The sequence below is a fragment of the Prorops nasuta genome, unplaced genomic scaffold, assembly GCF_024137725.1.
Source record: "Prorops nasuta isolate Cenicafe-Biocafe unplaced genomic scaffold, Cenicafe_Pnas_1.2 PNAS00025, whole genome shotgun sequence".
Classification (NCBI taxonomy): Eukaryota; Metazoa; Arthropoda; class Insecta; order Hymenoptera; family Bethylidae; genus Prorops; species Prorops nasuta.
In genome coordinates, this window is record NW_027116822.1 from 3,203,707 (window position 1) to 3,229,291 (window position 25,585).

The 25,585-nt window shown below is 42.4% G+C and overlaps 3 protein-coding genes across 5 annotated transcripts; 1 reads left to right on the forward strand and 2 right to left on the reverse strand.

Moving 5' to 3' along the window:
• Positions 1-233: 233 nt before the first annotated feature.
• Positions 234-6,979, forward strand: LOC136782208 (uncharacterized). Its single transcript, XM_066741470.1, has 3 exons — positions 234-617; positions 2,627-2,708; positions 5,177-6,979. Exons 1-3 carry the CDS (start codon positions 576-578, stop codon positions 5,815-5,817), a joined length of 765 nt encoding a protein of 254 aa, XP_066597567.1. The 5' UTR covers positions 234-575; the 3' UTR covers positions 5,818-6,979.
• A 3,472-nt stretch (positions 6,980-10,451) lies between these two features.
• LOC136782017 (uncharacterized) lies at positions 10,452-22,102 on the reverse strand. Of its 2 annotated transcripts, none has more exons than XM_066741120.1 (7): positions 21,477-22,101; positions 16,839-17,063; positions 16,183-16,760; positions 13,445-13,625; positions 12,905-13,039; positions 12,089-12,819; positions 10,452-11,804 (listed from the first exon to the last, which is right to left on the reverse strand). In XM_066741120.1, exons 2-7 carry the CDS (start codon positions 17,059-17,061, stop codon positions 11,463-11,465), a joined length of 2,190 nt encoding a protein of 729 aa, XP_066597217.1. In that variant the 5' UTR covers positions 17,062-17,063; positions 21,477-22,101; the 3' UTR covers positions 10,452-11,462. The 2 variants fall into 2 exon arrangements, with proteins under 2 accessions (XP_066597217.1, XP_066597218.1); XM_066741121.1 differs by lacking the exon at positions 10,452-11,804 and adding an exon at positions 11,834-11,958 and having other exon boundaries at positions 21,477-22,102.
• A 294-nt stretch (positions 22,103-22,396) lies between these two features.
• Positions 22,397-25,583, reverse strand: LOC136782086 (protein C-mannosyl-transferase DPY19L1). 2 transcript variants are annotated; one of them, XM_066741247.1, is made up of 8 exons: positions 25,353-25,583; positions 25,159-25,271; positions 24,819-25,025; positions 24,455-24,752; positions 23,511-24,347; positions 23,281-23,443; positions 23,085-23,213; positions 22,397-23,020 (listed from the first exon to the last, which is right to left on the reverse strand). In XM_066741247.1, the coding sequence occupies exons 1-8, from the start codon at positions 25,465-25,467 to the stop codon at positions 22,801-22,803; spliced, it is 2,082 nt and encodes a 693-aa protein (XP_066597344.1). In that variant the 5' UTR covers positions 25,468-25,583; the 3' UTR covers positions 22,397-22,800. The 2 variants fall into 2 exon arrangements, with proteins under 2 accessions (XP_066597344.1, XP_066597343.1); XM_066741246.1 differs by having other exon boundaries at positions 23,511-24,330; positions 24,399-24,752.
• Positions 25,584-25,585: the final 2 nt, after the last annotated feature.

Sequence of the window (25,585 nt, forward strand, 5' to 3'; positions counted from 1 at the left end):
GAGAGTCCACAGCAGCGAACTCTGAAACAGACAAAGTTGGTAAAACTGTCATGTCGGCCAGAAGGGAAGGACTTGGAGGGGGTTAGCCGGTTGAACGTTGGTTGAAGAGAGAAACGGCTTGATCAGGCGAACTCGATGTAAAGAGAGACCGAGGGAGATGGAAGAACTGTCATGGAGGCGAATCTGCCTTCTGGCGCGTCTCGACCTGCTCTTACCTGACAGTATTCGGCAGTATTTCCAAAGGCGCGCACTCCGATGGATCGATCCTCGTGCTTCTGAGCCCGGAGGATCCTCCACGGGACATTCCATTTGCCCAAAACGTCCCGAAAACGTCTCCCCCCGTATCTCACATGCCCTCGACCCATCCACCCCCGAGACACCGCTATCCCCAAACTCAGTTTTAGCCGTAAAATTTATCAGAAAAATGTGCTCGTGACAGCGAACTACGATAATTCTTCTCCCAAAATCGGTGCCTTTCTGTCCTCGTCGAACTTTCTCTCTTTGTCCGATTGTTCTGCCAAGGAATTACGTGGGCGTTGAGTGATTGTTGTCGGTGCCAGTTTCCATTGGGAGCTATGAGAGATACTAGCGATATGATGGAGGACGCCCTGTCGGAGGTATGTAATAAACGACGAATCAGCCATTTTCCACCTCACTTTTAGGTTATCTCCCTCCTGCCATTTTCCTCTTCGAGGTTAAGTGACATCCACTCGCCACCATTGATTCTGACACTCTCTTTCCTCTCGTCCCTGCAAATCCAAATTTTTATTGACTCCGAGTATAGTGGAACGTTAAATTCTTTTTTAACGCGGCTGTTGCAAAAAATCTTAATGCCATTAGATATACCATTAAAATGTTAAACGGACAACATTTTGCTTGTATAATACGAGATACGGCGATTCGCTACGGGTTATGAAATTTCATCTATTGCAATTTTATTACAGCAAACGGCCGTTAATGTCATTGTCATGCACGCGTTACATTGTATCTCGATTTTAACGAGGCTACATTAACATAACTTTACCCATAATGAATACGTTATGATTAGCCGTGGCGCAATTACCAATGCTAATTGCAGTAACAAAGTGGCGTCCCTGAATTCTGTTATCCGGATAAATATTTATATAGCAGTGCTTCGATTGGTCCTAAGGAAATCTGGTCGTCGATAAAATAAAAAGAGACCCTTAATTAAAATGGAATTTCAGGCATATCGTGTTTTCACGCGTTAATTAAACGAATACTTCTATTTGCAAAGTAATAAGGTATTAATTGGCTTTTAAATCACAGAAACGAGAATCCCTATCCTATTCACCTGCGTTTTAAAGGATTCGCGATCGTTGCAACGCGGAGAATTTGGAGTTTTAGCGAAAATCTCTGAGACTGTGCAAAGTTTTGATTTCTTCGAGCGGCGGAGGGGTAGATTTTTGCACGGAATTTTGAATCGACATCCGCCTGGCAACGCAGGACGCTGGAGTGACTGCGCCAAAGTGGTCAAACGTGTCCTTTGGTACACAGTCTCTGTGCGTGTGCTTTGCGAGTTTTGCGATCGTTCTATTTATATCTCAATATAACGATAAGGAAAAAAAAGACACGGATGAAGGACGTCTACGATATTTTTCTTAAAATCCAGGCAAAAGGACGATGACGAGTGAGATGTTGGAAGAAGCTTCGGTGAAAAAAGTGTAATCCTTTTTCAGAGTTCTCGCAATTAGCCTCGAGAGTCGATAAGCTCGGGGATTGAAATACTCGCATTGATTACGAATGGGAGAGGGATGGATAAAAGGTGAAATAACAATGGGGATTTTCAATTGGAAATGGGACGGTGAGATAAGGAGTGGTAATTTTGCATTCGGCGGGGAGCTTATTAAAATTCAGAGAGTGATTAATTTTCACGACTAGCGCCGGGAGTCGTAAAAGCTCGGCTAATGAAATGTACTTTGGCATTATGGGGGTTAATATATTCGAGTTCCTCGAGCTACTGTCAGGCGATCGCAATCTAATACACGCTACTTTGTCCGTCCATCGCGTGTTTTCGTATTAGAGCGCGCGTCCAAGGTTGTTTACACTGAATTCTTAATAATCTCGACTCTTATCTAAATGTTATATCCGCTCCCTAGATTTATTTTCCTCCTTCCAGTCTTGCGTAATTTATCGGCGAGAAGCGTTTTTCCTCGGCTGGTGTTTTTATTGGGCCCGTGAAATTGCGTTATTGCCACTGGCTATTCGGTAGTCCACGGGGGTTCGCGTCGAGATGCCGCGTAGTCGTAGCGCTGTTTACGGCTACGGGAAATCGGGGAAAGTAGCCGCACTGTAAAACTGCCTAGTTCAGGAAGCCATGGGAAACCACGGTGAGACACAATAACTCACTTTTAGGCTTTACAACGCGTACCGCGAGTGGGTCACTAGGTACACTCAATACTGACGTCAGTCTCTAAACGTGGCCGGCAATAAATTCTGCAAAATTTACGAACACTCAAGACGGCCATCCCTCTAAACGGTTGACCTAGCCTCTCGAATCATGTATCCCACGGGGACTCGTGAGTTTCGTCGAGGAAAATTAATGAACGGAGAAAGCTGATTGGTTTTGTGACGAAATGGATTCTCTTTTTTCCGAATTTGTTCTCAGGATACCATGATGGATTGCGAGGGAGACGGGACGGAATTGGAGGACCCCATTGGAATCCCCGATCCACTGCCGACCATACAAGGTAATCGTCAAAAAAACTCAATTTAACTAAAACTCGTGACTGAATTGCGAAAATTCCATAATTGCAATGCGGCAGCTGCTCGAAAATTGTCGCTTGTGCAGTTTCTCCGCGATGGGATAATTGTCACGGCTACCCGAAGCCGTTTGCTCTGCAAAGTGATCCGCGAAAATTTAGCGGGAGAAACATTTTTGTTTAATGGTGGAAATTAATTTTCACTCGAAACGAAGGACCCATACAGTATCAAGTGGCTTAGAGATATCTTTTAAACGTATTTTAGTCAATTGGATGATTAAAAGATTTCTATAAGACAATTTTTAGTCAAGTGTGCTGTATGAGATTTCTGAATTTATCTATAAATAATACTGAAGGAACTCATTGTACACACACATATTTATATATCTACGGTAGCTTTCGATTTTAGCGATGCAGAGAGATCTAACAAATACCCTCCTCCCTCCTCCTTCTTCGTTCAGTGTTTACGAGAAGCGTGCAATTTCTGTAATAACGCTCGATTCATACTATTTTTTCCGCCAGGCCCCGAGATAGTCATCCATCTTGCTCTTTCCAGTGTGTTAAAATTGCCCGCCACTATATTTGCTCTCCAATTTCATCCAATCGAAAATTCCGTGCTAAAAAATGAGCGAACGTCGTTTCCATAATATTTTCGAAGCAGCTATTATTTTTTTCCACGAAAATTTCTGCCCGGAAGCTGCAGAGTAATTGCAGGATCTCCTTAATTGCGCGGCGTGGTCAACGCGGCCGGCTTTATTATCGCAAAAGTCGAGGTTGAAGTTTTAATCAGCGCCCGGCCTCCCAATTTATCCGCTTAAACGCATCGGTGATCAGTCCTAACTGTGCTTCCCTTGTTACTCTCTCATGCGCTTCCTTCTCATCCAAAGCCATAAATTCGTCAATTACTGAAAATTAAGTACACGCGATAATGAAAGAAATTGCTAAAAAAAAGGAAAAATTCAAAAGAAATTCTTATAACGCGACAGAGTTTTTTTCTCGCTTCGCCCCATACAAACGCATTTCTCACGAGTTCCGAGTGATCTTGAAACTGCGAATTAGCTGTTTTATTGATTTAATTGTAACTGGAATCTCCCGATCATGCTGATCAATGGACGTTATTTGGATGAGAAGGTTTCTTCCAAAATCTGAGGATTTTATTGAACGAGGGTTAATGGAATCTTAAGATCGACCAGTGGGAAAGGTCAGTTTGCATAGCCCATAGGGTATCGAAATAACCGTTTCATGCTTTCCCTTTTTCCTGTCCCTTCACCTGCGCGTGGGAACACCAGGATATTCGTGTAATCCTCAAAATGTCCCAAACACCTAGTATAAAATATGTATTTCTCTCACTTTACACTCTTTGAACGAAAGAAAAAAGAAAAACTATCGACCAGAGAAGAAATCTACCAACTTTCTATCACTCCTAATCCATAACCATTTCTGACAATGTTAATTTTCTCCGTTTAGAATTTTAATGAAAAAATTATTTACTTATATAGGATCAATGGTTAATCATTTTTTCAACTCGTCCGTGACAGTCCCTTTAAATTTTTCAACCTAACTCAATCTGGTCACACATGCTGCAGACATTTAATTCTCGGCATCCCTGTGGGAACGTCCAGTAGGACTCGAGGGGATACAGGGGAGAGATATAATGAAGTCGACCCTGCTTGGTCCAGAAACCTGCGATAGCTAACAATTCAAGAGAGAGAAAAAAAACGAGAAACAGAGTAGATCCTAACGTACCAGATGATCCTTCGACAAAAAAATATTTATTCTCCGCAACAGAAAATCATAGAAGAAAATCCTCATTTTCCACTTACACGCAAAGTTACTATTATTTATTAACTGTATCCTTGAACGATGACATAACGAGAAAAAACTTATTTTGTTAAATTATAAATGAAAAATTAAAAATATTATTTCTAGAAATTTTATTAAATTCAATGAAAAGTATTGTTGGTGCAGAGAGAAGAGTAAAGCACAAGCTTTGGTAAATGATTTGATTATGGAGTCGATTGATTTCCACCCTCCTCGAACAAGATTCCAGTTCCCAGGAACAGGTAAGCCTACCTGGAATCCCTTGCTGGTAGTAAGGGTGAGAGAGAAGGTGCATGTGTATGCAGAAGGAAGACTTAGCTGGTGGACTATGAGATGAGAGAGACTCGTGCGAAATTTCGACAAGGGAGGGGAGGGTAGCGACAGGTAGTTCCCATGGGACGTTTATGGAGCAGAATTCCCACAGGACTGGCAAGGACTCTTCGGAATCGGACGAATCGAATCGTTGGGAAACAAGTCCGGTTGCCATAATAATAACCTTTTTGCTCATTGTAACGAAACTATCCTCCATTATCATCGTCGTCTTTATCAACGGGATGAAGAGTTCCATGCGAGAACTGGACGAGTATTCAAATACCTGCGCAGACTATTCAAGGATGCAATGCTTACTGTTACAGACGCAGCTGAGAGGTTGCTGAACCTCCTGGAGATGGACGATGACCTTCGCGACAACATCGACTACATCCTGGACTACGACCTCGAAGGGGACCGTTACGATGACTTCTTATCATCGGAGGACGAAGGGGTCGAACTGGACGAGACCGACGAGGACGACGACGATCCGGAGAACAGAAGGAGACTTCATCAATTGGCATCCTCTCTCATTCAAGAGCTGAAATACCCTCATCGCAGATATCCTCCGACGTCGGTTCTCCAAGAGTACGTCTCTTATCAGCCGAAGGACCTCGTCAATATGGATGATGGCCTTGATACAATCCGCAGCCATAACTCGAGGAACGAGAATCCAAAATTCTTCGAGAGATCTAAGTTTGCCTGTGATTCGTACGAGGGGCCATTGACCCTTAAGACACCGGACGACGCGCGTCTCAGGGTGGACGGTACCACCTCGGTGAAGACGTTGAGCCAACAGGAAGCTAGTCCGAATTCGTGGACTTCCGGCTGGGACGCTTGCGCCATAGAAGCCCTGAGATATTTGACGGAGGAAGAGGGTCTTCCTCCTCATCATCCCACCGTTCTCGCCATGAAGAGCCACTTGGAGCTGCAGAGGGAACGAACTTTTGCTCGGTACTCCGCATAAGTCATCCGTTTTAGTTCTTCTTATCTTTTTCTTTTCCTGTTTCACAATTAGCCACGCGTGTGAAGCGCAGGACCTTCGTGGTTTCTCGCTATCCTAAAGCGCACGTGTTCGCAAATACCGAAAGTCTGCAGCTCTTTTTTTTTTTTTTAACGAGAGTTATTCCTGACGGATCGATACGAACGTTAAGTTTCCTTTCGAGGATTTAGACTAAGAATTTTGTACCCGAGTCCCCTTTAGACTTCAGGTAAGGGCGCTTCGAACCCTTATCGGCTGAAGGAACTCTAAAAGGGACTCGGGCTGCATTTCCTAGATTCTAACGTTTCTGCGAGTCTGGATATCCTTAGGAAAAATTCGTAGATTATTTTTATTAAGCGTAGGAGACTATAAGGACTGAACAATTGTTTTTTTATAAAACTCTTGGACGAGAATCTTTTCTCTCGATTTTGGTTCAAGCTATTCAAATTAGATACAGTGTCGACGAGAAAGAAAGTGTAGTCCCCTGGCTGTACATAAGCGAGTTTAGCGGAGTAGCATCGATTAGTTATGAATTTCGCGATTAATCATAGGGAATTATTCATTAGACCCAATCGGGGGAATGTGCGTTAGAACGACAGCTTTATTAGTCGACATTGAATCGATCAGCTTTGAACTAAACCAACTCATTTCCATTCCTCAATTAGTTTACTATACTTTTCCAAATTTGTTTGTATTCTCAATTATTTTATAAGTTATTAATATATAATTTCATTTTTTACGTTAAAAGAGAGAGAGAGAGAGAGAGAGTAGGGGGAAAGTGGAGAAACGAAGTTAAGTTAATCTTGCCAAGGTGCGAACGGCAGTTTTTCCCGGAGGCCCTCGAGCGAGTGTTAATCACCTAAGTGTTTGGATGGAGACTGGTTCGAGGGCTCGGGTGCTTCTTGCCAACAGCCAATCGTAACGCGGCAAATCCTAGTGATCCTGAGTCCTGCCAGGATGCAGTTTCAGGACACTGGAATAAATACGCTTCTCGGTAAAACGTGATTGATTGTAGCGACTCATATTTTGTAAATACGTATGTATATATATAAGTTTAACTTATACACACGCTATTGTTACTTTTACAAATAAATGATTGTAGATAACATTGACCAGTAATAAACCATAGTTGAATTAGTTAAAAAAATGACAAAGAATAATAGGTGGTCACAGCGTGGAAAGTGTTTTTTCACTGGTTTCCCAAAAGTTGCGAATTTTACGGTGGAGGGAAGAAAATGTTGGAAAAATCGGGATAAGAAGGGATCGCGAAGGGAGCGGCACGCGACCAGCTTCGAAAGGACCCGTAAGGCCATAAGCAAGCTTCATCCGGTCTCTCTACGCCAATGGGGCATCTGGTGTCGGCTCTTAGCGTAGCACATGCCATGCATCTGCTCCGTCGAGCTACTTTTGTTGTCTTCGACGTCCGGCGAAAATAAGCTGACTGCTGTTGCCAAGCAACTAGTCTCTCGCATTTCGCCTCTTCATTATTTTCATTTTCCTTATCTCAGCTTTTCGTACACCTCCGAATCATCCCGTGCAGTCTAACTGATAAACTTTGCAGTGACGCACGACCTTTTTCCTCGGTCCTGGATCGAGACTTTTTTAGCATCCTGTTGGAAGGATCGAATCCCTTTCGGAGTTTTTTCGAAGCTTTCGGTTTTTTCGGGTTATCCGGGTGAGGGGGTGCGGTAGGGAGTTTGGGAACAGCTGTCCTCACGACCGTCAGGTGGTGGACGTTGTCAGCTGCCAGGGGGTGAGCTCGAGAATCGGCTGGAATTTCGGATATGACGTCACTGGGAAAGACTCGCTTCTTTTAACGTTATTAAAAATAATTTTTCCATAGTTTCCTGCTAACTTCCTTTCGTTCCTCGTCCCTTTATAGAAATTAGAACATTATTGTTTTGTCATGGTCCCTTGACTCACCACTCACCGCTGAGGAAAAAATTTATCGAGGACCAAAGGTGTTCAGCACGAGCCTCCAATCTTCGATCATCTGTATTTTTCTTGCAGCTGTTGCTTTCCCAAATATTTTCTCTCCACCGAAATCTGGAAAAGGCGCCCTCGATCCTCTCTCTAACCGCAAGTTTCAAAATTGTTTTATTACTTTTTCATGGTAGAATTATTTAATAATGATAAAGATAAGTTGTACACATGGAAGGATGGTGTGATAGTGATTTCCTATCCGATTACAAGTGAAATGGCACAAGCAAGAGGTTTGGTATGGAATTGTTGATTTAAGAAACCACAAATGGTACTCCCGAAGGGCTTCCATTGTGTGTGTGTGTGTGTGTTAGCGAGTGTGTGTGTGGTCGATCTCCTCGGGACGGTTAGTAGAGGCGGCAGATGTATATTTCCGGCAGCTGTAAGAGTGTCGTGTGCCTTTATGTGCACGCGCCCTCGACAACTGGCACGTAGGAGAAGAAACTCGATTGGCTAATATTGGCCCCCACCGAAACATTCGTTTCCATTAGATTCCTTAATTCCACTCACTATCCTTTATCCTTGACTCGTAAAATCTCCCAAAATACGATCCTACGATTTCCCAAAATTCATTCTTTTCCAAGCGATTATTACTGTTATTATATTATCGGCGAATTAATTCGTACCAAAACACAAAGACTCGGACCCTCAGGCTCGATGGGCCTCTGTTCTTTTGGTATTAAGATGGATGCTATAATAATAATAATTCGGGGGAAACAGCTTGCTACCAATTAATATAACCAAGAATCATCTAAAAAGTTCTCAAACCTCACCCGCATAACTGTCTTGGTATACACATTACGAGCAAAACAAAAATATATATCAATGACTCGATTCTTCGTTGACGAAGAACTTTTCGTACAATATCTCCGAACGAACCGAGTCTGTCCGGGCCAATTCAGGCAATTGCTCGATTCGTACAATGAACCCTCATCCTTGATCGGAGCATAAGTAAATTCTTCGGAATAAATCTAGTCGAAGATTTTTTTTTTTTACCTATATTTATACCATTTGATGAACCTCTTGTCAAGGTTATCTACAAGGAGACGATAAAGGGGCAAGTGGTGAATTGACTAGATGAAAGAGAAGAATAATTAAGGAGCGAATATTTGAACGAAAGGAGGGATGAAAGGATTATAATGGCACGCGACCGTGAAAACCGGAAGTAAGCAGGGGAGCCACCCTCCACAATCCCCACCCTTTAAATCCTTCAGTTTTTCCTGCTCACTTTTTTTTTCATGAAGGGACTATCCTCGTCTTTGCAAAGGGCTATTGTGACCAAGCCGATGCTTTTGTGCTTTCCATCTTTGTCATCCATATGACCGGCACATGCTGCGGATAAAGTGGGGTGGGGGGGGGGGGGGAGCCCCCGGAAAGCCAGCTGATGGTCCGCACTCCGCTTGGCCTTCTTCAGTTACTCTTGGGCCGCTCCGCAGCTAACCCGCCTTTGCGTTCCGCTCTGCGCTATATCCCCCGCGGGTACTCCACGACCTTGACCCCCCAGACGCTCCCCGGAAGTCGCCGAGACATCGGAAGCACCAATCTCCAGACGCTGAGGTAAGATTCTGCCTTATCCGACATTTGCACGCTTCCACTTTCAATCCTTTCCCCGTTATCCCTGGATCCGATAACATCCCGAAATTTGCTGCCTTGCTGCTCTCATCAGGATTGGAATTACCTGCTCTTCTTATACTTTATCTCGGTATAGACTTTGAAAATACCCATTTATGGGAAGAAAACTAAATTATCAATTTTCTTAGAATAACTTGATTTTCAGGAGTAATTGTAAGAGTATATATTACTGATAAACTGGTGGGGTTAAACTCTGATAATGGGGTAGCAGATCCTTGGTAACAGAGTGCAACGCCGTGAATTCATTCTTTGTTATTCCTGAATTTGATAACACACTGAAATTTTCTGCCTCGTTGCTCTCCTCATCATTATATAGAATTACCTCTTCTTGTATACTTCATCTCAGCTGAGTTTAAAACTACCCTTTTATAGTGAGATGAAAGAAATGATATATATTTTGTTAAAATAATTCGATTTTTAAGAATAACTGCAAGAGTATATTATATCAGGTGTGATTAGAGCAGAGGATTGGTCGAGTTAGCCCTGTTGCTCCGGACGTGATTATGGTGGGGGTAAACTCTGGCAATGGGGTAGCAGATCCTTAGTAACAGTGTAACGCTGTTCTAGTATTGATTTCAAAAGGTTTTAGGGTCGCATTACACATACCTAAAATCCGTCCTGCAAACATTAGACCGCGAACCGTTCGCGTCAAACATCAGAGACTCTTTCGCTTCTAGATATTTAATCGATTGATGAATCTTTAGCTCGGAGAGCGATAAAATGACAAATTGCATTCCGAGTTTGGATATGAGTCGTTAACGCGTGAATGTGAATTTTTCAGATGTTGCCAGACACGGAGTACAGTTGCTTGAATACAGCTGCTGCTGTAAACAGCACGGACATCTATCAGAAGATTAGAGCGAGCCCGGAACAGGAAGGGGCCTCGATGACTGCTTGGAAACGATATCAGCAACTGGTCGCCATGATGGAGGTACGCGGTGGAAAGTACAACAGGAAGTCCATACTGGATGCTATTTTCAGGGGCCACAACCTCATCTACGTCACCGACTGATTTACAAAAATTCCTAGCAGTCAACTATGCAACATTTGCAATTTTAAACCAAAGCAATGCCATCCAATTGCAATTAAGTCATTCTATCGAAGTTTATTGCATTTTTTTCTTTCTTAATTAGTCTCTGACACTTTCAAGGCTGTGTTACCTCTCGCTCGAGGATGCTGAAAGTGTTATTTTCACGCCATTTAGTTTTTAAGTTTATTGCGTGTAAGCCATGCCAAAAATCATAAATTGCTAGTCAACTTGGAGAGAGCTCTGAGTAGTTTAATGATATAATATTGTACGAAGTTTGATATGACGCGTGGGCGTTTAATCTCCCACGTGGCATTGGCTATGCTCACTCTCGCCTGCGGGAATACTCATATCGCGTAATCACAGCCATGCACGAACATGGATATGTAATTACATCTTAGATTAAGCTTAGAAAAACGTATGCATTATGGTAACCTCATTTATTACATATCGAAAGGCAATTTCTTACTTCTACGGAAGCAAATGGACCAAAATGAAAAGCCTGCTTGCATTCTAAGAGTTTATTTTATAAATCTTTAATCTCGAATCGTTGATGTGTAAAAAATTTTTTCACATTCAGAACGAAATATACTCTAAGACTGGATATTATCTAAAGTACGATCAAATAAAACATTGATAAAACAGCTGGCTTCTATATTTTACTCTTCATCGATTATTTCTACTGCGTTATTAAATATTACAGTACAAATGTACACGGTATATACAATGATATTCGATAATAGGTATAGTGTTAGTACAAACTTTAAACGAAGAATTGCAATTATTTTACAAACTCGTTCCTTTTCCTATTTACAATTTAACATAAAAGCATCGTAAAATTGGTATAGTACTATTTAGTGATTTCCATGTTACATTATTTAAATAAATTTTTGTATCCATCCTGATGTCAATTTTGGAAGACCATTCGCTGTTGGAAATTGTAGACTCCGCTACGGGGCGAAGATGGGCAGGAGGAGTGGATAAGGTGGGATCAAATGAATTCAGTGACGAAAATTTTCTTGAAATCCGGCGCAGAGCCACCGATGTCATGCCTGCAGATGTCGCCATTGTCCAAATAGCTTACATCAGAATTCTTGAGGATGCTCTTCAAGCTCTCCATGGAGAGGGTAGGCAATTTTTTCTCCAGCTTATCGAGGTCGTTCATGGAATATCCTGGAGCGATCCTCTTCTTCTTCAAATGATAAGATTGAATGCTTGGTTTGGTATCCTTCGTCCTTCTGTCCTCGTCCTGTCCGCTCTCTATGATCTTCGGCGTGAAAGATCGCATGTTGACCTTTACCTCACCAACTCTCTTCGAGGGCAGCAGCTCCACCTGTGAACAATTCTCACGATGCACTTTGCGCAATCAGGATCCACCACTGGAGAGTCACCGAGACCGGTTTTCACGACTTTCAACGCTTTCCAAGGAACGCCAAGCCTCAAATGTCTCGACCCGTTGTAGATATACGCTACTCTTAACCTTTAGTCTATAAGAATAAAAAGAATCCTTCGACAGACACCGGGTTCGATATTGAAAGTGCAGAAAATTTGTCTGCGTTTCCGAGTAACCGAGGAGGGTCAAAGGTCACGCTATAGTAGAGGTTAGGGTGGATTTACCTTGGTCCCTTTGCGTTGAAAGTATTCAAAGTCGTCATTAGCCACAGTGGTGACGGAGCAGCAGCTTCTGGTTCTGCTCTTGCAGGAGCTCATCGTGTCAAAGTCCCCGTTCTCCATGTCGCAGCTCTCGTCGTCCGAGCTCTCGTAAGCATCGACTTGGCTCTCGTGTCTCTGACGCAGAGCTTCCTGCACCTTCCTGAAGCTCTCCCTCTTCAGGTCGTAGGTCCTCGAGTCGAGCCTGGTGACCTGCTGGTGATACCGGGCGTGATCGAAGCTCTGATTCCTCCTGAGGTTGTTCTTCGGTATCTCCTGGTTCCTATAACCATTCTCAAGGCCAACCAAGAGGTGCTCAAGGCCCATCACGCTTCTCGCGTGGATCCTTGCCGGCTCCTCGCGAATCTCATCCAGGCTCTTGAAGGACCTCTTCAAACACGTGTCCTCCAGCTGTACCAGGTTCTCCATGTTCTGGCCGAAGACATCGGTGCTACCGATCTTCCTACGGTTACCATTCATCTCCTGGAAGCTGTCGTTCGGTCTAGGCCTCCGGAAATGCTGGTCCCCGCCGCTGTTCTTCCTCGGAGTATCGTTGGCTCTGGCCTCTTGGCGTGGCTCGAAAGTCGAACTCGTGTAGGAGGACATTTCCGCTGGCAGCGAAGCATAATTACTGTCCTCGTTCACAGATTGAGATCTCGGATAGTGCTGGATTCCCATAGTAATAGTCCCTGTTCTCGCTAAAAAATCATAATATTTTTCACTCGATATAATTACAAATCCTTCGTTCTCCCATAAATTCCTGCCCTGCTTATCGACGCTTACCGCGATTCTGGTGATTATGCAGCCTACCGTAAAGGCTTCCGTTTGTCAAAGGGAATTTCAGCCCATGGTTCAGGTTCAGCTGCAGCTTGTATTCCGCGTCGTGCTCGAAATGACGAAATTTCCCATCTATTCCACCTGTAAACAATATTACCTCGTTATACACGTACAGCAAATTCAATAATGTTTTCATAGATTTTTCCTTAGAATCGTGAAATTCTGCTGAAGAAAAAAGCGTTTGAAAAACAAAAGCGCAAGGTATTATTATCGTGGACGAGAAAGCATTAGGAAGTCTTTCGCAATTATTACACTGGACATTGCCTGCAGAGCAAATAAACCGCTGTCACTCGTCAGCGTCATTAAAGGTTGCACAAACCGAATATCACTGCTAATTACAACTATGCCATGACGAGCCTTCGACTTTCCCACGTGTTGCCATTTTTTCTTTCACTCGTTCCATTTTTTGCCTTGCCAACGTACATGCGGAGATGAAAGAAAAAATGCAAATTTATCATTACGAAACGAGAGCAAAACGAGTCTTACCGTGCGAGAATCTCCTGCTGTCATCGGACTTGGTGTAGACCTTGGCCACGTAGCGGCAGAACATTTTGTCGAAGAGGGCCAGGAATACCGGAAGTAGAGTATCCTTCAGCAGCGGAAGCCACGTGGCCAGATTCTGCACGCTGCAAAAATTCCTCAGCAAGGCTGGTCTGATGGAGACGATCTTGAAGGAAAAATTGACATTTCAACAAAACCAATACTCAACCTCGCTCTATTCTCTCTATTATTCGCAGAAGATCCATTCGATATTCGTGGAGAATCGGATATCAAATTTCTATACGAGTGCGTTTGCTGATTTCTTGATATCCTTTGGTACATTTCAAGAGAAAGATCAGATTTGGCTTTCTCCGGTCTGCGGACCAATTACACGTGGCTAATTGGCCAGTTTTCCGTGATTTGTTCGCTGTGCTGGAGCTATGCGTGTGGGGGGGGGGAGTGGGTACCTGGCGGACTTTCGATTTTAGCCGCGAACACCTCAAGGAGAGGCTACCGCGGTGAAACGTGCTACGCTTTCAAAAGTGCATAGCGCGCTCGAAACTAAACACGCGATCAACGCGTGTCTGTAATCGCAATTTGCAGGTAATGGAGCACCGTTGCTGTTTCTGCTCACTGTATACCTGTATGCGTGCACCCGTTCAACGGGCCCGGCTATACGAAATCGAAACTTGCGCTTTAATTAAAGAACCGTTGCTGCAAATGCACCGCTGCTAACGGGAACACTGATATTTTTTACAATTAACCGATAGAGAATTCCGAGATCACCGGTAATTCTCCTATTACAATCTCTCCCATGCGAAAGAAAAAATTCCACCACTCTATCGTGCTATTTAAGGTACTTGCCAAGAAATTCAACAGTGATAAGAAATCATTGAAATTGAAATCAGTTGTGTGTTGCTCTGTTCTGCGAAATAATGCACTGTTATTTTTCTTGCGAATTTTCAGAACGTTGCTCGAGAAATAAACGTGGATCGAGCGCATGATATTTTTTGGTATTTCTAGTTTAGAAGGTTATAAATATTTTAATGTGCTTTTATTCGTAAACTCGCCGTACACAGGAACACACAACACGCATTTTCCACTCTAGCAATATTCACTAGTGTTTTAATTATTACATGAATTTTTACAAATATAAACATTTTTCATATCGCTACGTACTGCATTTGGATATTCTGTAGAATTTTGAAGCTCGAGAGTGAAACGGAGAAAAAATTGCTCTATTCTTGGCTAGTTTTGCTTTCGACAGTGACATAAAAACTGTGATACAATTTCTTTTTAATTACCACTATCCATTATACAATACACGTAGGGTTTTCTGTTTTGCCTCCGCCTGTGCGAGTTTCTCCAGCACCAAATCCGTCCGGTGAATTCAAAACGAGCTTCGACGTTTTACTTTAATTGGCCGGTGAAAAATGGGAGAGCAACAGTTCACGCTACCTGACCGCGTATTTTTTATAAAACGATCGTATCAATGGAATTGTGTGCTGGCCGCGTTGTAGATCCTCACCACAGCTTTTCATAAAAATTCATTTTCTTCTCGATCTTACGTCACGAGTGGAACGCAATATTTTTATCAATCGTATATACTACTGTGTATCGTAATTTGTAATCCTCTTATATGAAAATGTTCAATATTATTCCTATAAGTCATAAATGCATTATCTCACAAACTGTATAAGCACTGCAAAATAAAATGAATTTTACATGACGAGTGAAACGTCATATTTTTATCAATCCTCCAGCGTTATGTACTCTTCATAAATTTGTATTTTTCCTCTCCGAAAGTAATTAATATTCCTATAGATGATAAATGCATTATCTCACATACTAGGCAACGTAAATAAAAGGAATTTCCTCGTATATATCGAAGCGAACAGGTTTAGTCGACACGATCCGTTCCGTTTATTAGCTTGACCCGATTTGTTTGATGTATACAAACATTATGCGTCACACGCGTCGATACATTCATCCAGAATTTCAATGAGGAAGGTCAGGGAGTTTCACTGACTAATTCGAACAGCGGAATTTCAATGAAGTTCCTCGAAAGTTTGATAGATTTTTACGGTAACCTCGATCGATTCGGTATTATACACATATACATGCAGCATAAATTGGAGTTGCTCTTGGAGCGACTTCCGCTGGGTTTATGCCCACTTCCGGTTGAGACCGAGTGGAAACACACTGTATTGAAGCTCGCTCGGACGCAGATCCTCCCGTGGAACGGGAAGAGGCTTAATTATATCGCGTTAAAAATTCCCAACTAATTGCACGACAGGCACAGCGAGCTCTGAATCTTTATGCGGAATCTCGGCGAGTCATCAAAGCCACCGTGGAGAGTCTCTGCTTCTTTTTCAAACATTAACGCGCCCCTGCGAATCCTCCTTATAATTAAATCATTAATCATTCTTCGATAAAACGCAAAACGATCATCGGAGATAGTCCTGTAGATTAAAAATCATACACGCATTGAAAATTAAGCCCCAGCTCGCCTTTCTCGCTGGACTGAGAATAATTTCATTCGCGAAACTCCAATTACAGCCCTCGCATCGCTGGAATTGATTCGAAAGTAATAATTAGTGCGAAAACCGGAGCTGCGCGCGTAACAGACCAGCATGGACTTTCAGTTTTGCGCAAAGTTATCTAAACTCGTAGTGTTCTGGGCCTCTTATTTTTTCATCGAATTTTTCTAATGAAACAAGAAGAAGAAAAGGAAGGCTATTCACCAGAAGCGGAATGTGCTCAAGGGCGTAGCAAACAAAGAGAATGCTGTAGACAGTCGAGGTGCCACTGGACTCGTCCACCTGGACCTTTTTCTTCCTGAGACAAGCTCTGCTATTGGTGGATCCGCTGGTACAGGAGCCACTCGAAGGATCCCAGTGTTGGGGATGGCACTCGAACGCCCCTGACGAGTTTTTCGAGCTGGCCTCGGAAAGATCCGACACGGATTTCAGCAACTCCCCTCTGGGCCTTCTGCAGAGGCTCCTGAAGAATGCAGCGATCAGGCTGAACACCGAGGTCAGGATCAGCAAACTCTTCAGGGTGTTGAGGAAGACCCCGTATTTTGGTGAGATCTCCTGTGGCAGGAAGACGCAGACTTCCGGTTCAAAGTTGAGGACTCCCGTGACACCGATGCAGGCACTGATGACGCTCAGGCTGACCAAATGGTACTTGAGGTGGTTCTTCGTGATGCTGGTGCCATCGTCTCTACTCGTGATGGCAGCGAAGATGGCTATTGACGTCAAGGTCAAAGCTTGGAGGATACTCGAAGAGTTCAGCATCCAAACGAGGGTCGAGCATATTTCTGCAAAGACGAAGCGTTGTATTTTTTAATTTATACATATGCACAAACAACTTTACTTCCATTTCATATAGTTCTCACCTCCAAAATGATTGGCTGGTCTGATGAGTGTAAGAATAGCGTAGAGGAGGAGACCCAGCTGATGAGCCAAGCTCTCCGAGAGAATGGCCACGGTGAGAACGTCAATCTTCCTCTTCAAGGACGACGGTTGGTTCTGGTAGATCAGCAGGGACCAGGACAAGAGGAGGATGCAGATTGGAGAACCGACGCACGTGGCCAGCCATTCGCCTACTTCGCCTCGCATATCTGTGGTATTAGTAGTATGTATATAAGCGACGTATGGAAAGTTTAATCGCGAGGAAATTGAAACAAAAGAGAGTACAGTCATCGAAATCATCGAGTATAAACGTATTAGAGATGACGTGGCTGAAAATTCACTAGAAACCTTTTATTCGCCTGGAATAACTGGGACCATCGGTGAGTATCGATCGGTTATCAATCGACCGCGTACTTTCAAGCTAATCATCGTTCGATCAAATGTGTATATATATACAAATGCTTCGGTACTTTCTAGGATTACAAGGCATTTGCTGAATCAGCAAAGATTTGTCTGCACGGTAGAGTGGTACCGAGTTTTTTTCATTGAGAGTGACGTTGTAATTCGATGAAAGCCATAATTAAGAGTTAGTCGTGGGTCAATAAGGGGAGGGGGGGGGGGGGGGTGGGAGTTAATGAAGAGCCCACGCATTAGATTCTAACAGAAGGAGGAAGCACCGGTAAATGTCAAACTAGGAAGCTTTTCGCTGTTTCACACGAGACAACCGTGAACTCTTCGCGTTCTCCACTTTACCCCTCATCCCCTCTGTCTCTTTCTCTCTCTCTCTCTCTAGTTACCTACCCCCTCCCTTTCTACCAGCACTAGACGTCTCCTTCCGCGTCCAACTTTATGCAGCAATGCAACTTTCTATTCCGCGCACACCGGTCTAATTTATCGTTCGCCACTCCGCAAGTTCCCTCCGCCAGTCTTCTAGGAATGCGGCACCTACGGTTAATGGGAGAAAAAAGTCTTGCAGCGCGTTACGCGAAGACCCTCCGAGAAGACCTCGTGTGGAGAAATTCATTCCAAATCCGATAGATCTCTCGGATCGGCTTAATTGCTCTCACAGTCGATGCTGCAACTGTTTCTCATTAAATCAATAAGGACTTGACGCTCGTCCCGTAACTGGAGAACATTGTGTTTTCTCCCTGAAAGATATTCTTTCGTTGCCCTCGAATAGGATGCTTCGGTGGTGTATTAGGAGCATAATTTTGTTTCGTCCGTTGTTCTTTTTTTTATAATTCTCTACTATGGGATTAGCTAACCGCAGGAGTCATCGAGAGTTGTTATAAAAATGGAAATAACCTACTTTCCTCTTCTGGAAGCATCAATACGCATTTCACGCGGATCGAATTACGCTGAAACTTCACGTCGAGAACCGTTTATAATTTTTTCGCCTTGATCGGTTGATTGCCTGCTACCGCCCTCTATAAAAGTATCATTTTCTTTTTCTGTAATTTTTATTATATTTTCCTGTAATTTCTTATTTCTCAACTTTTGCAGTGGTACTCGGAACGATGCTCGGTTAAAAGAGAAGATCGTGGAGTGTACTTGGAGTTTTACATATATCAACAGGATTTCGAGGTATTCCTGGCAAGATGGAGGTCTAACGTTTGAGAGAGAAGAAATTGCTGCAGAGAGATTCATGGTAGAGTTTCACACGACCGAGTTTAACAGAACGGTGCTCCGCCGGAACAATGGTTATGACACGAGATGATTTTCGCGCGGCTAATTGGCCAAAGGTCATAATCATGAACGTAATTCCATCTCATCTAAATCCAGCGTAGCGTAGCTGCCTGCAAAGCGAACGGTATACACTATATTAGCTGAATATATTAAAGCGACGAAGCGTCAAAGGAACAGCAGTACTGGAAATAAATGAAAATTTCTCCGAGCTACCGAAAGTTACCATGCAGTCAGCAAAAAATTTCTACAATTCCCCTGATGCATCTTGCAAGTGGATCAACGAGATTCTTGGAAGTTTCACTGATTTTTCAAGTGACACCAGTCGTCCCACGTTCCACATGGAGTGACGCCACGCACAAACGGATAGTCAACTGGGATGAACAGATGTTGTTCCACTAAGTAAATATACTCCTTCTGCATTAGCATTAGAAACTGCGGAATCTATCCTCGGCGTAGAATTCGTATCCAGCATGTTTGGATCCACCGAGGTTTGAAAAGATCCATTCTGCGAACACTCGTAGAATTTCTGGCTTACTCGGTGAAATTTTCGATTGGCCAATCGGAGATTGAGAGGGAGGTTCGAGGGTCTAAGACGCTCGGTTCGCACGAGGATCTCGTGTGGCTTCACCTCCGATATCTTTTTTTTTTCAACCTTGGCCAGCCTGGAATTCCAACCTAATCGTATATAGCACGCCTCCCTGTTCGTAAACCGGTGCATTCCGATAAACACAGGCCTCTGCGACACGAACACTCACTCGGGAAGGCTTGTTGGTAAACACTCGAAACTCCCAGACCCGCTAGTCGACTAAGAACCAAAGTCATATCGATACAGAGCACTGTGCTCGAAATATTCCACGTAGTTTCCATTTTCTTCCGTGAAACTCGTATCAGCGTAATTTTCCCGGTACAACAATGCGTGTAAACCTGTCCCTGAATCAGGTGCGTATGGTATGTACCCTTGTACTCGAAATGTAGGCTGGTCGAAGAAAGTTTTAGGTAAACTTTCGGAGAGCTGCGTCGACTCGTAAAAAGCGCAGCAGTTTTAATGGATCGAGGATGAGCGAGGAGGAGACTCCGATAGCACGAAATATTCAGGGGACATCCTCGGAGTGTTCCAAGATTGTTCTGGGGATATTCCTGACATTTGGGAGGGCTATAGTGTTTTTAGTATATTTTGGTTATAGGATTGGTACTGATTAGAAAATTGGAGTGCTGGCGAGTATCTCGAGTGGGATTAATGGAGTGTAACGCGTTAGGCCAGTCTAACAAGATAGCTCTGTAGGATTTAAAGTGTTGGTATAGGGGCAGGGCTGGTTTATAATGTTACAGCGAGTGCTGCTGCTGCCATGCATTAACTTAGGAAGTAGGCTACGAACACTCCGGGGCTTACTGGCTCTTCGAGAAAGTAACTGACACCGCTGATCTTTTACTCGCTGCGTAGGATTGGCAGGCTTATTAGCGATTTGCCTGCCATACCGTGCATATACTGACTTTGAATAAAGCTGGTCGACTGCTCTCATTGGTAGAGAGAAAAGAGCAGAAATTCCTAACTTACAGGATGAAACAATGTTTCAGTATAGGTACCGTTAAATTTAACGAGACCTCGTAAGCAAATCGAGTAATTCCTTCCCGAATGAAAACATTCTCCTCCTCGTGCTGTTATATACCTGTATATGCGAGTACCGTTATCAAAATTTCTTACGAGATTTCTGGACTGAGGAATACGAATTATCATATAAATCTGTCGGATTAAAGATATGGCTTCTGTTTTTGTCTCTTTTCGTGCGGAATAAATCGAAGATAGCGATCCAGGCCAGAGATTGAGACTGCTCCATCGGCATCGCGGTTTTTGCCGGCACTCGCGCGTAAAGGAGACGCGTGCCAAATTCCTAAGTTGTCGCGCAGCGGTTTTGAGGCCAAGAGAGGAACGGGTTTCTCATCCGAAGGGGAGTCACCTCGCTGTAAATTGGCAGAGGATAGTTCGGTGCATCGAACTGTGGAACGAGGAAACCGACCGCTTCCCTTCATCTCCTCTCGACACAAAGCAATCGCATGAGGCAACCATCGACGCTCCGCTGAAATTAACTGCTGGAAAAAGTCTCGGATGCCACATTGGATGCCTCTCTTAAATACCATTTTGCCTCCCGATATCTGTATAGCTCCTAACCTCTTCTGTCTTTTGTTCGACTTGCGTCAGGGCCTCTTGCCCCAATCGCCTCCTACAAACATTGCAACTTTCAACCCGACCAATGCACATTTTCCATTCAATATAATCGTCGTTCTTTCGAAGATTACATAAATTTCATCCGACCAGCGCGATTATCATTCAATTATTCCAATTGATTATTCAGTGCCTGTGTAAATTGCTGTAATGGCCGCAACTGGAAATGTCCCACTGATCCGAATGTGGTAGCATACGCGTGACTTTAATTTTGGGATCATTCTCGCGGAGAAAATGAAAAATCCCTCGAGGTTTCGGAGGGGACTGCAGCTAGTTACGTCGTTACGAGCGTCCATTGAACAAATTATGCTTGGTTCGCGAACGAAGGCAAGGCCGTGAAGATGATTCGTCCTTGAAACGCTTGAGAGCACCGGGAAAATCTCGGAAAGGATCAGTCACGTTCGGGCCAATGACTCGAGTGATTGTTGATGAAAAAGTACCGAACTGTTGAGGAATTCGCGATAGAGAAAAAGTGTATCGGTGTAAAATCAATTGAAACCAAGCCAATTAATAAAAACCTGTTTTATTAGATCAGCCAACAAAGCCAATAGACGCAAATCTCTCGAATCCTTCTTTACAATTTAATTTAACGAAACTCTGTTTTCTATTCATCCCTCGAGTATTTACGTAATCCGACGAGAAATTGTTTTGATTCGTGCTCGATCGACGATTCTGTGAAGGAGAATTGTTGGAGATTGGAAAAATGAGAACTCACTGCAATGTGTCAATGATTATCTTGCTGTTTGGAATGCAACGGCATCGCTAGGAGGATGCAGGTGTGCGCGCTCTCATTAAATCTTCTTCTTGCATTCTTGGCCCACTCGTCCTCAAGTTCTTCGACAGCTGGTACCGAGCAAATCCTTCTCTCACTCACCCTTTCTCATCCTGAATTTTTAATTCCTAATGGTTTTCCTCTTCACAGTAATCAATCGCCTTTCAACGAGTCATCGGATTTTCAACTCCAAATGTTTCACGATAATTCCAATCTCTTCGTACTGGTGAACAGAATTGTCCATTAGTTATATACGTAATCTTTTGTCTTACCAAAATATTCTCTCGTAATGTCTCTCGGTAAGTTTGAGTATTAATGTCACACACTTTTAAAAATCACAGGTTCGATTGGAGATATTTGGTTTAAGTTATTAATTTTTCAACATTTTAATTTCACTAGGAGTGGGCGTGGAAGCACTGCTGTATTGTTCTTGTAGGAATTTCGTTGATTTTCGGCGTGGAGCCACGAGTATTTTAAGTGGTACACGGGTTTTAGTTTAGCTTCCAGCTGCGGCCGCGGATAATATTGCCGCGGAGAAGCCAGGACCGGGACTGACTGGTAGGATTCATTTGGGTCAGCGTCACAACGTAGTATAGCAAAGGCAAGCCCCGCTATACTCTCTGTTATGAGCCGAAGAAGTGAAGGTACCTACCGCTGTGTTATGTGCTTATAACGGAGCTATCTTCGACGTGCACTTTGATTTTTCAGTCACCAACTCCAAATCATCCGATTTCTCACGTAGCGATGACCTTTGAAAAACACCATCGTTGGTTCACCTTCTTCTTAGAATCTTGCAAATATCAGGTCTCCCCTCTGCGTATCCCATCACAAAGTATACATTTTGTAAACTCCTCCTACTTTTTTCTCAACATTTTATTGAACAGAATCAATGATACAATTTGACATATCCGGAACAATCAGGCTTTGCACAATGATCACTGTAGTCTTAATATAATAAGAAAGATAAGAGACGAAGATTCTTTGTCGAGGAACTTATCTCATGTACATTTGGCCAGCCCAGAAAAACATGGACTCTGATATAAAACTCGCCAACTCTTACTCCCTAATCAATATTCAAAAAATAGACTTTGTACAATATAGCCTTTATCTTTACAGTCTTAAAAAGTATTTACATTTATTCTTCAACGATGCAGTTCTAAGATGATTCTATAGATAATACATTAAATTAAGAACACGTTAACTTGTAAAAGTTTTGTCTAAAAAAATTCTTGATTCATCATAGCACTGCACGCTTAATCTCGGTTGCTCAAGATTGAAAATCAGTTGGGAAAGCATTCTTTGGCTTGAATTCCACATAGTAGGAATAATCTAGCTGCAATACCACGTAATAACTATTAACGAAGACTCGCCTAAAGGGATATGCATGTCCCTGGAAAAGTATCGGACATAATGGTGGTTTTCCTTCATATTTAGCCGTTCCTTTATCCGATAAGTCCCATAGTTCCACCATTTGGCAGCCAGGTTTCCTGAAATTTAAAATATTTTCTTATAAAAAAAAATCTTTTATTAATTAACATAATTCGTACGTACATGGACACGTATCCTAAACAGAGTGGCTCCTCTAAAATCACGTAATCCGCTTTTAGGCTTCTCAAAGTAATATAAACGGAAGCTGCGTCCATTCTACTGAATATAGAGTAGACCTTCATTGTTCTGTCCCTGTAACGGAAAATAATCATACGAGTGCTCGATAATGTAACAAAAACTTACGGTAGATTAATATTACCTCATTTCTTTGCTCTCGTAATAAGGATTGTTAACGATTGCCCTTCTCGTTGATAGCATAAGATTTGCCATCAAAGACATCTTGCCAGCAAATACGGCTGTCTCCGGAGTGTTGTTCTTTACCCATTCAAACAATTCCTCTTGTTCAACGTTGCTATACTCGTCTGTGAATCAGAGCGAATTTAGAAAATTATAGATATTGTATCGTTAAAACTGAATGATAATAATTACTTATGTAACTTCGCTCTGTTCTAAGATTGTCTATGCCATGTATAGACATCATGGCTATTACGAGTACAACAATAGCTGTTCTTATATTTCTACTCCTAAGTCCTAGCTTCTCCAGATATTTCTTATTACAGACTGATCCCGCTATTATACATAAATGCGGTGTCATGAATAATTTAAGTCTCATTATAAACACAGCCATAATAATGAAGGCGCCAGTTTGCAAACCGCTGTAAGCTACGTCAGGCTCGACACACCTTGGAAAGCCCACAACCTTGAAGTTCCTGTACCAATAATATAGAGCTAATATTCCTGACAGAATAGCTGTGGGCAGAAGATAAGTTTTTACTAAAGTCTCAAATGTTTTGTATTGTAAGAAATCAAATTCTGCTGAACAGGTATACAGCATTGTATGAAAGTCTCTGTAGTCTTCTAACTTCGATGCCAATAAATTATAGATGTGCGAATCATTATCCGATACTAGCACCATTGTTTTCAATCTAACAAAGACTGTTAGAGTTATTACTATTTCAAAGAATAATGACGTTCTTTGGTTTTCGAAATGTAGCCATTTGAATAAATAGTGCGTAGCGTTGCTACTGACGAGTAGGCACATGTATAAAGAACAAAATATCAAGGTGCCATCTGATTGGAGAGTTGCTAGTACGGCAGCGACGAAATGTGACAAACAGATTTTTCTATATAATTCATATGGAATTATATTGCACCATTTTAAAATAAGCAATGCAAAGATTTGAGTAGCAAAGACGAAATGAGAGAACTGCCAACTGTTCAGGCTCAACATTGTAGAGAGCATCACACCCTGAAAAGAATCAATGTCTTAATCACTTTGGTTACAAATTATATAATTAGGAGGTTAAAGTCACATACTCCAAATATTCTAATGCTGGATTCATTCGATGGTAGCTTATCCTTGTGATCATTACGTGCATAACGTGTTAATGTTAATGTTACACCATAAATTTGACAGAGAATTATTGGATAAGCAAAACTTTCTCGTAGTGGTGGTGTCCACTGAACTCTTGTAGCCTCATTGTGATTATAGAAAAATGATAAAATAGTGATAACTCCACTAAATATAGAGTTATTCATGATTGTAGAATAAAGGAATAAAATAGCTGCCGTATATATAGAAAACAGCCAGACCATTTCTAAATAAAAATATACAGGTACGGCTAAGCCTTCGCAACTTCTCACTGGTGCCAATCCTTCTCCTCTTTCTATCTAAAAAAGATTGTGCTTCAAATAGAGAACAGTTAAAATTACTTATATTAATAAATGAAACTGTACCTGCCAGCACTCTTCTTTGGAAAAAATACCAAGCTCCTTTGCAAGGTGGTACAGCCAACCGATCATAATCTCTGGTGATAAATTGTATTTTCTAGCAGCATTGATAACATTTCCATACTCTGATAATTTATCATTACTAATTTTTTCTGCTCCTTCCGAGAAGCTGTTTGATTCGGCAATAGTCTTATAATAGGAATAATATAATCCCTGTAAAATATATAAATAAGTGTATAGAGTATAAGTTAGTTCGGTTATGCTTTTGACACAAGCAAACAAATGCAGATCATTTTCTCCATTTAATATTTTTGTCAAACGAAAAATTGAGATTTCGGCAGCCTACCATTTCAGTTCTGAAAGACATTTCTCTCTCAATCTCGGATAAATGAGAGAAATGCCGGTTATTCTCGAACAGTGTCGATACATGCCACCTATGAATGAGACCAAAACCAATAGCTGCAAAGAGGAGAAAACATTGAAAAGGTTAGCTGACAGGAGTTCTGAATTCAATGAAAATGTTAGTTTAATATCTCCGACCTAAAAGGCAGATTGCTGATGAATAATAGTCCCTCGTTTGGGTTGGCATTTGAGGTTTGTTCTCTCTGCTATTCCTGTGATCCCTGTCACTACTGGGCGCCATGTTGTAAAGCATAAAGTCACGTGGTGTCAAGGCAACTCGTGAATGGAAGGTTTCAATGAGTGGGGGGTGGGGGAGGGGGTAGGAATTCTAATCATTTCTATGTCCCACCGACGTAGTAAATAAACTCCTA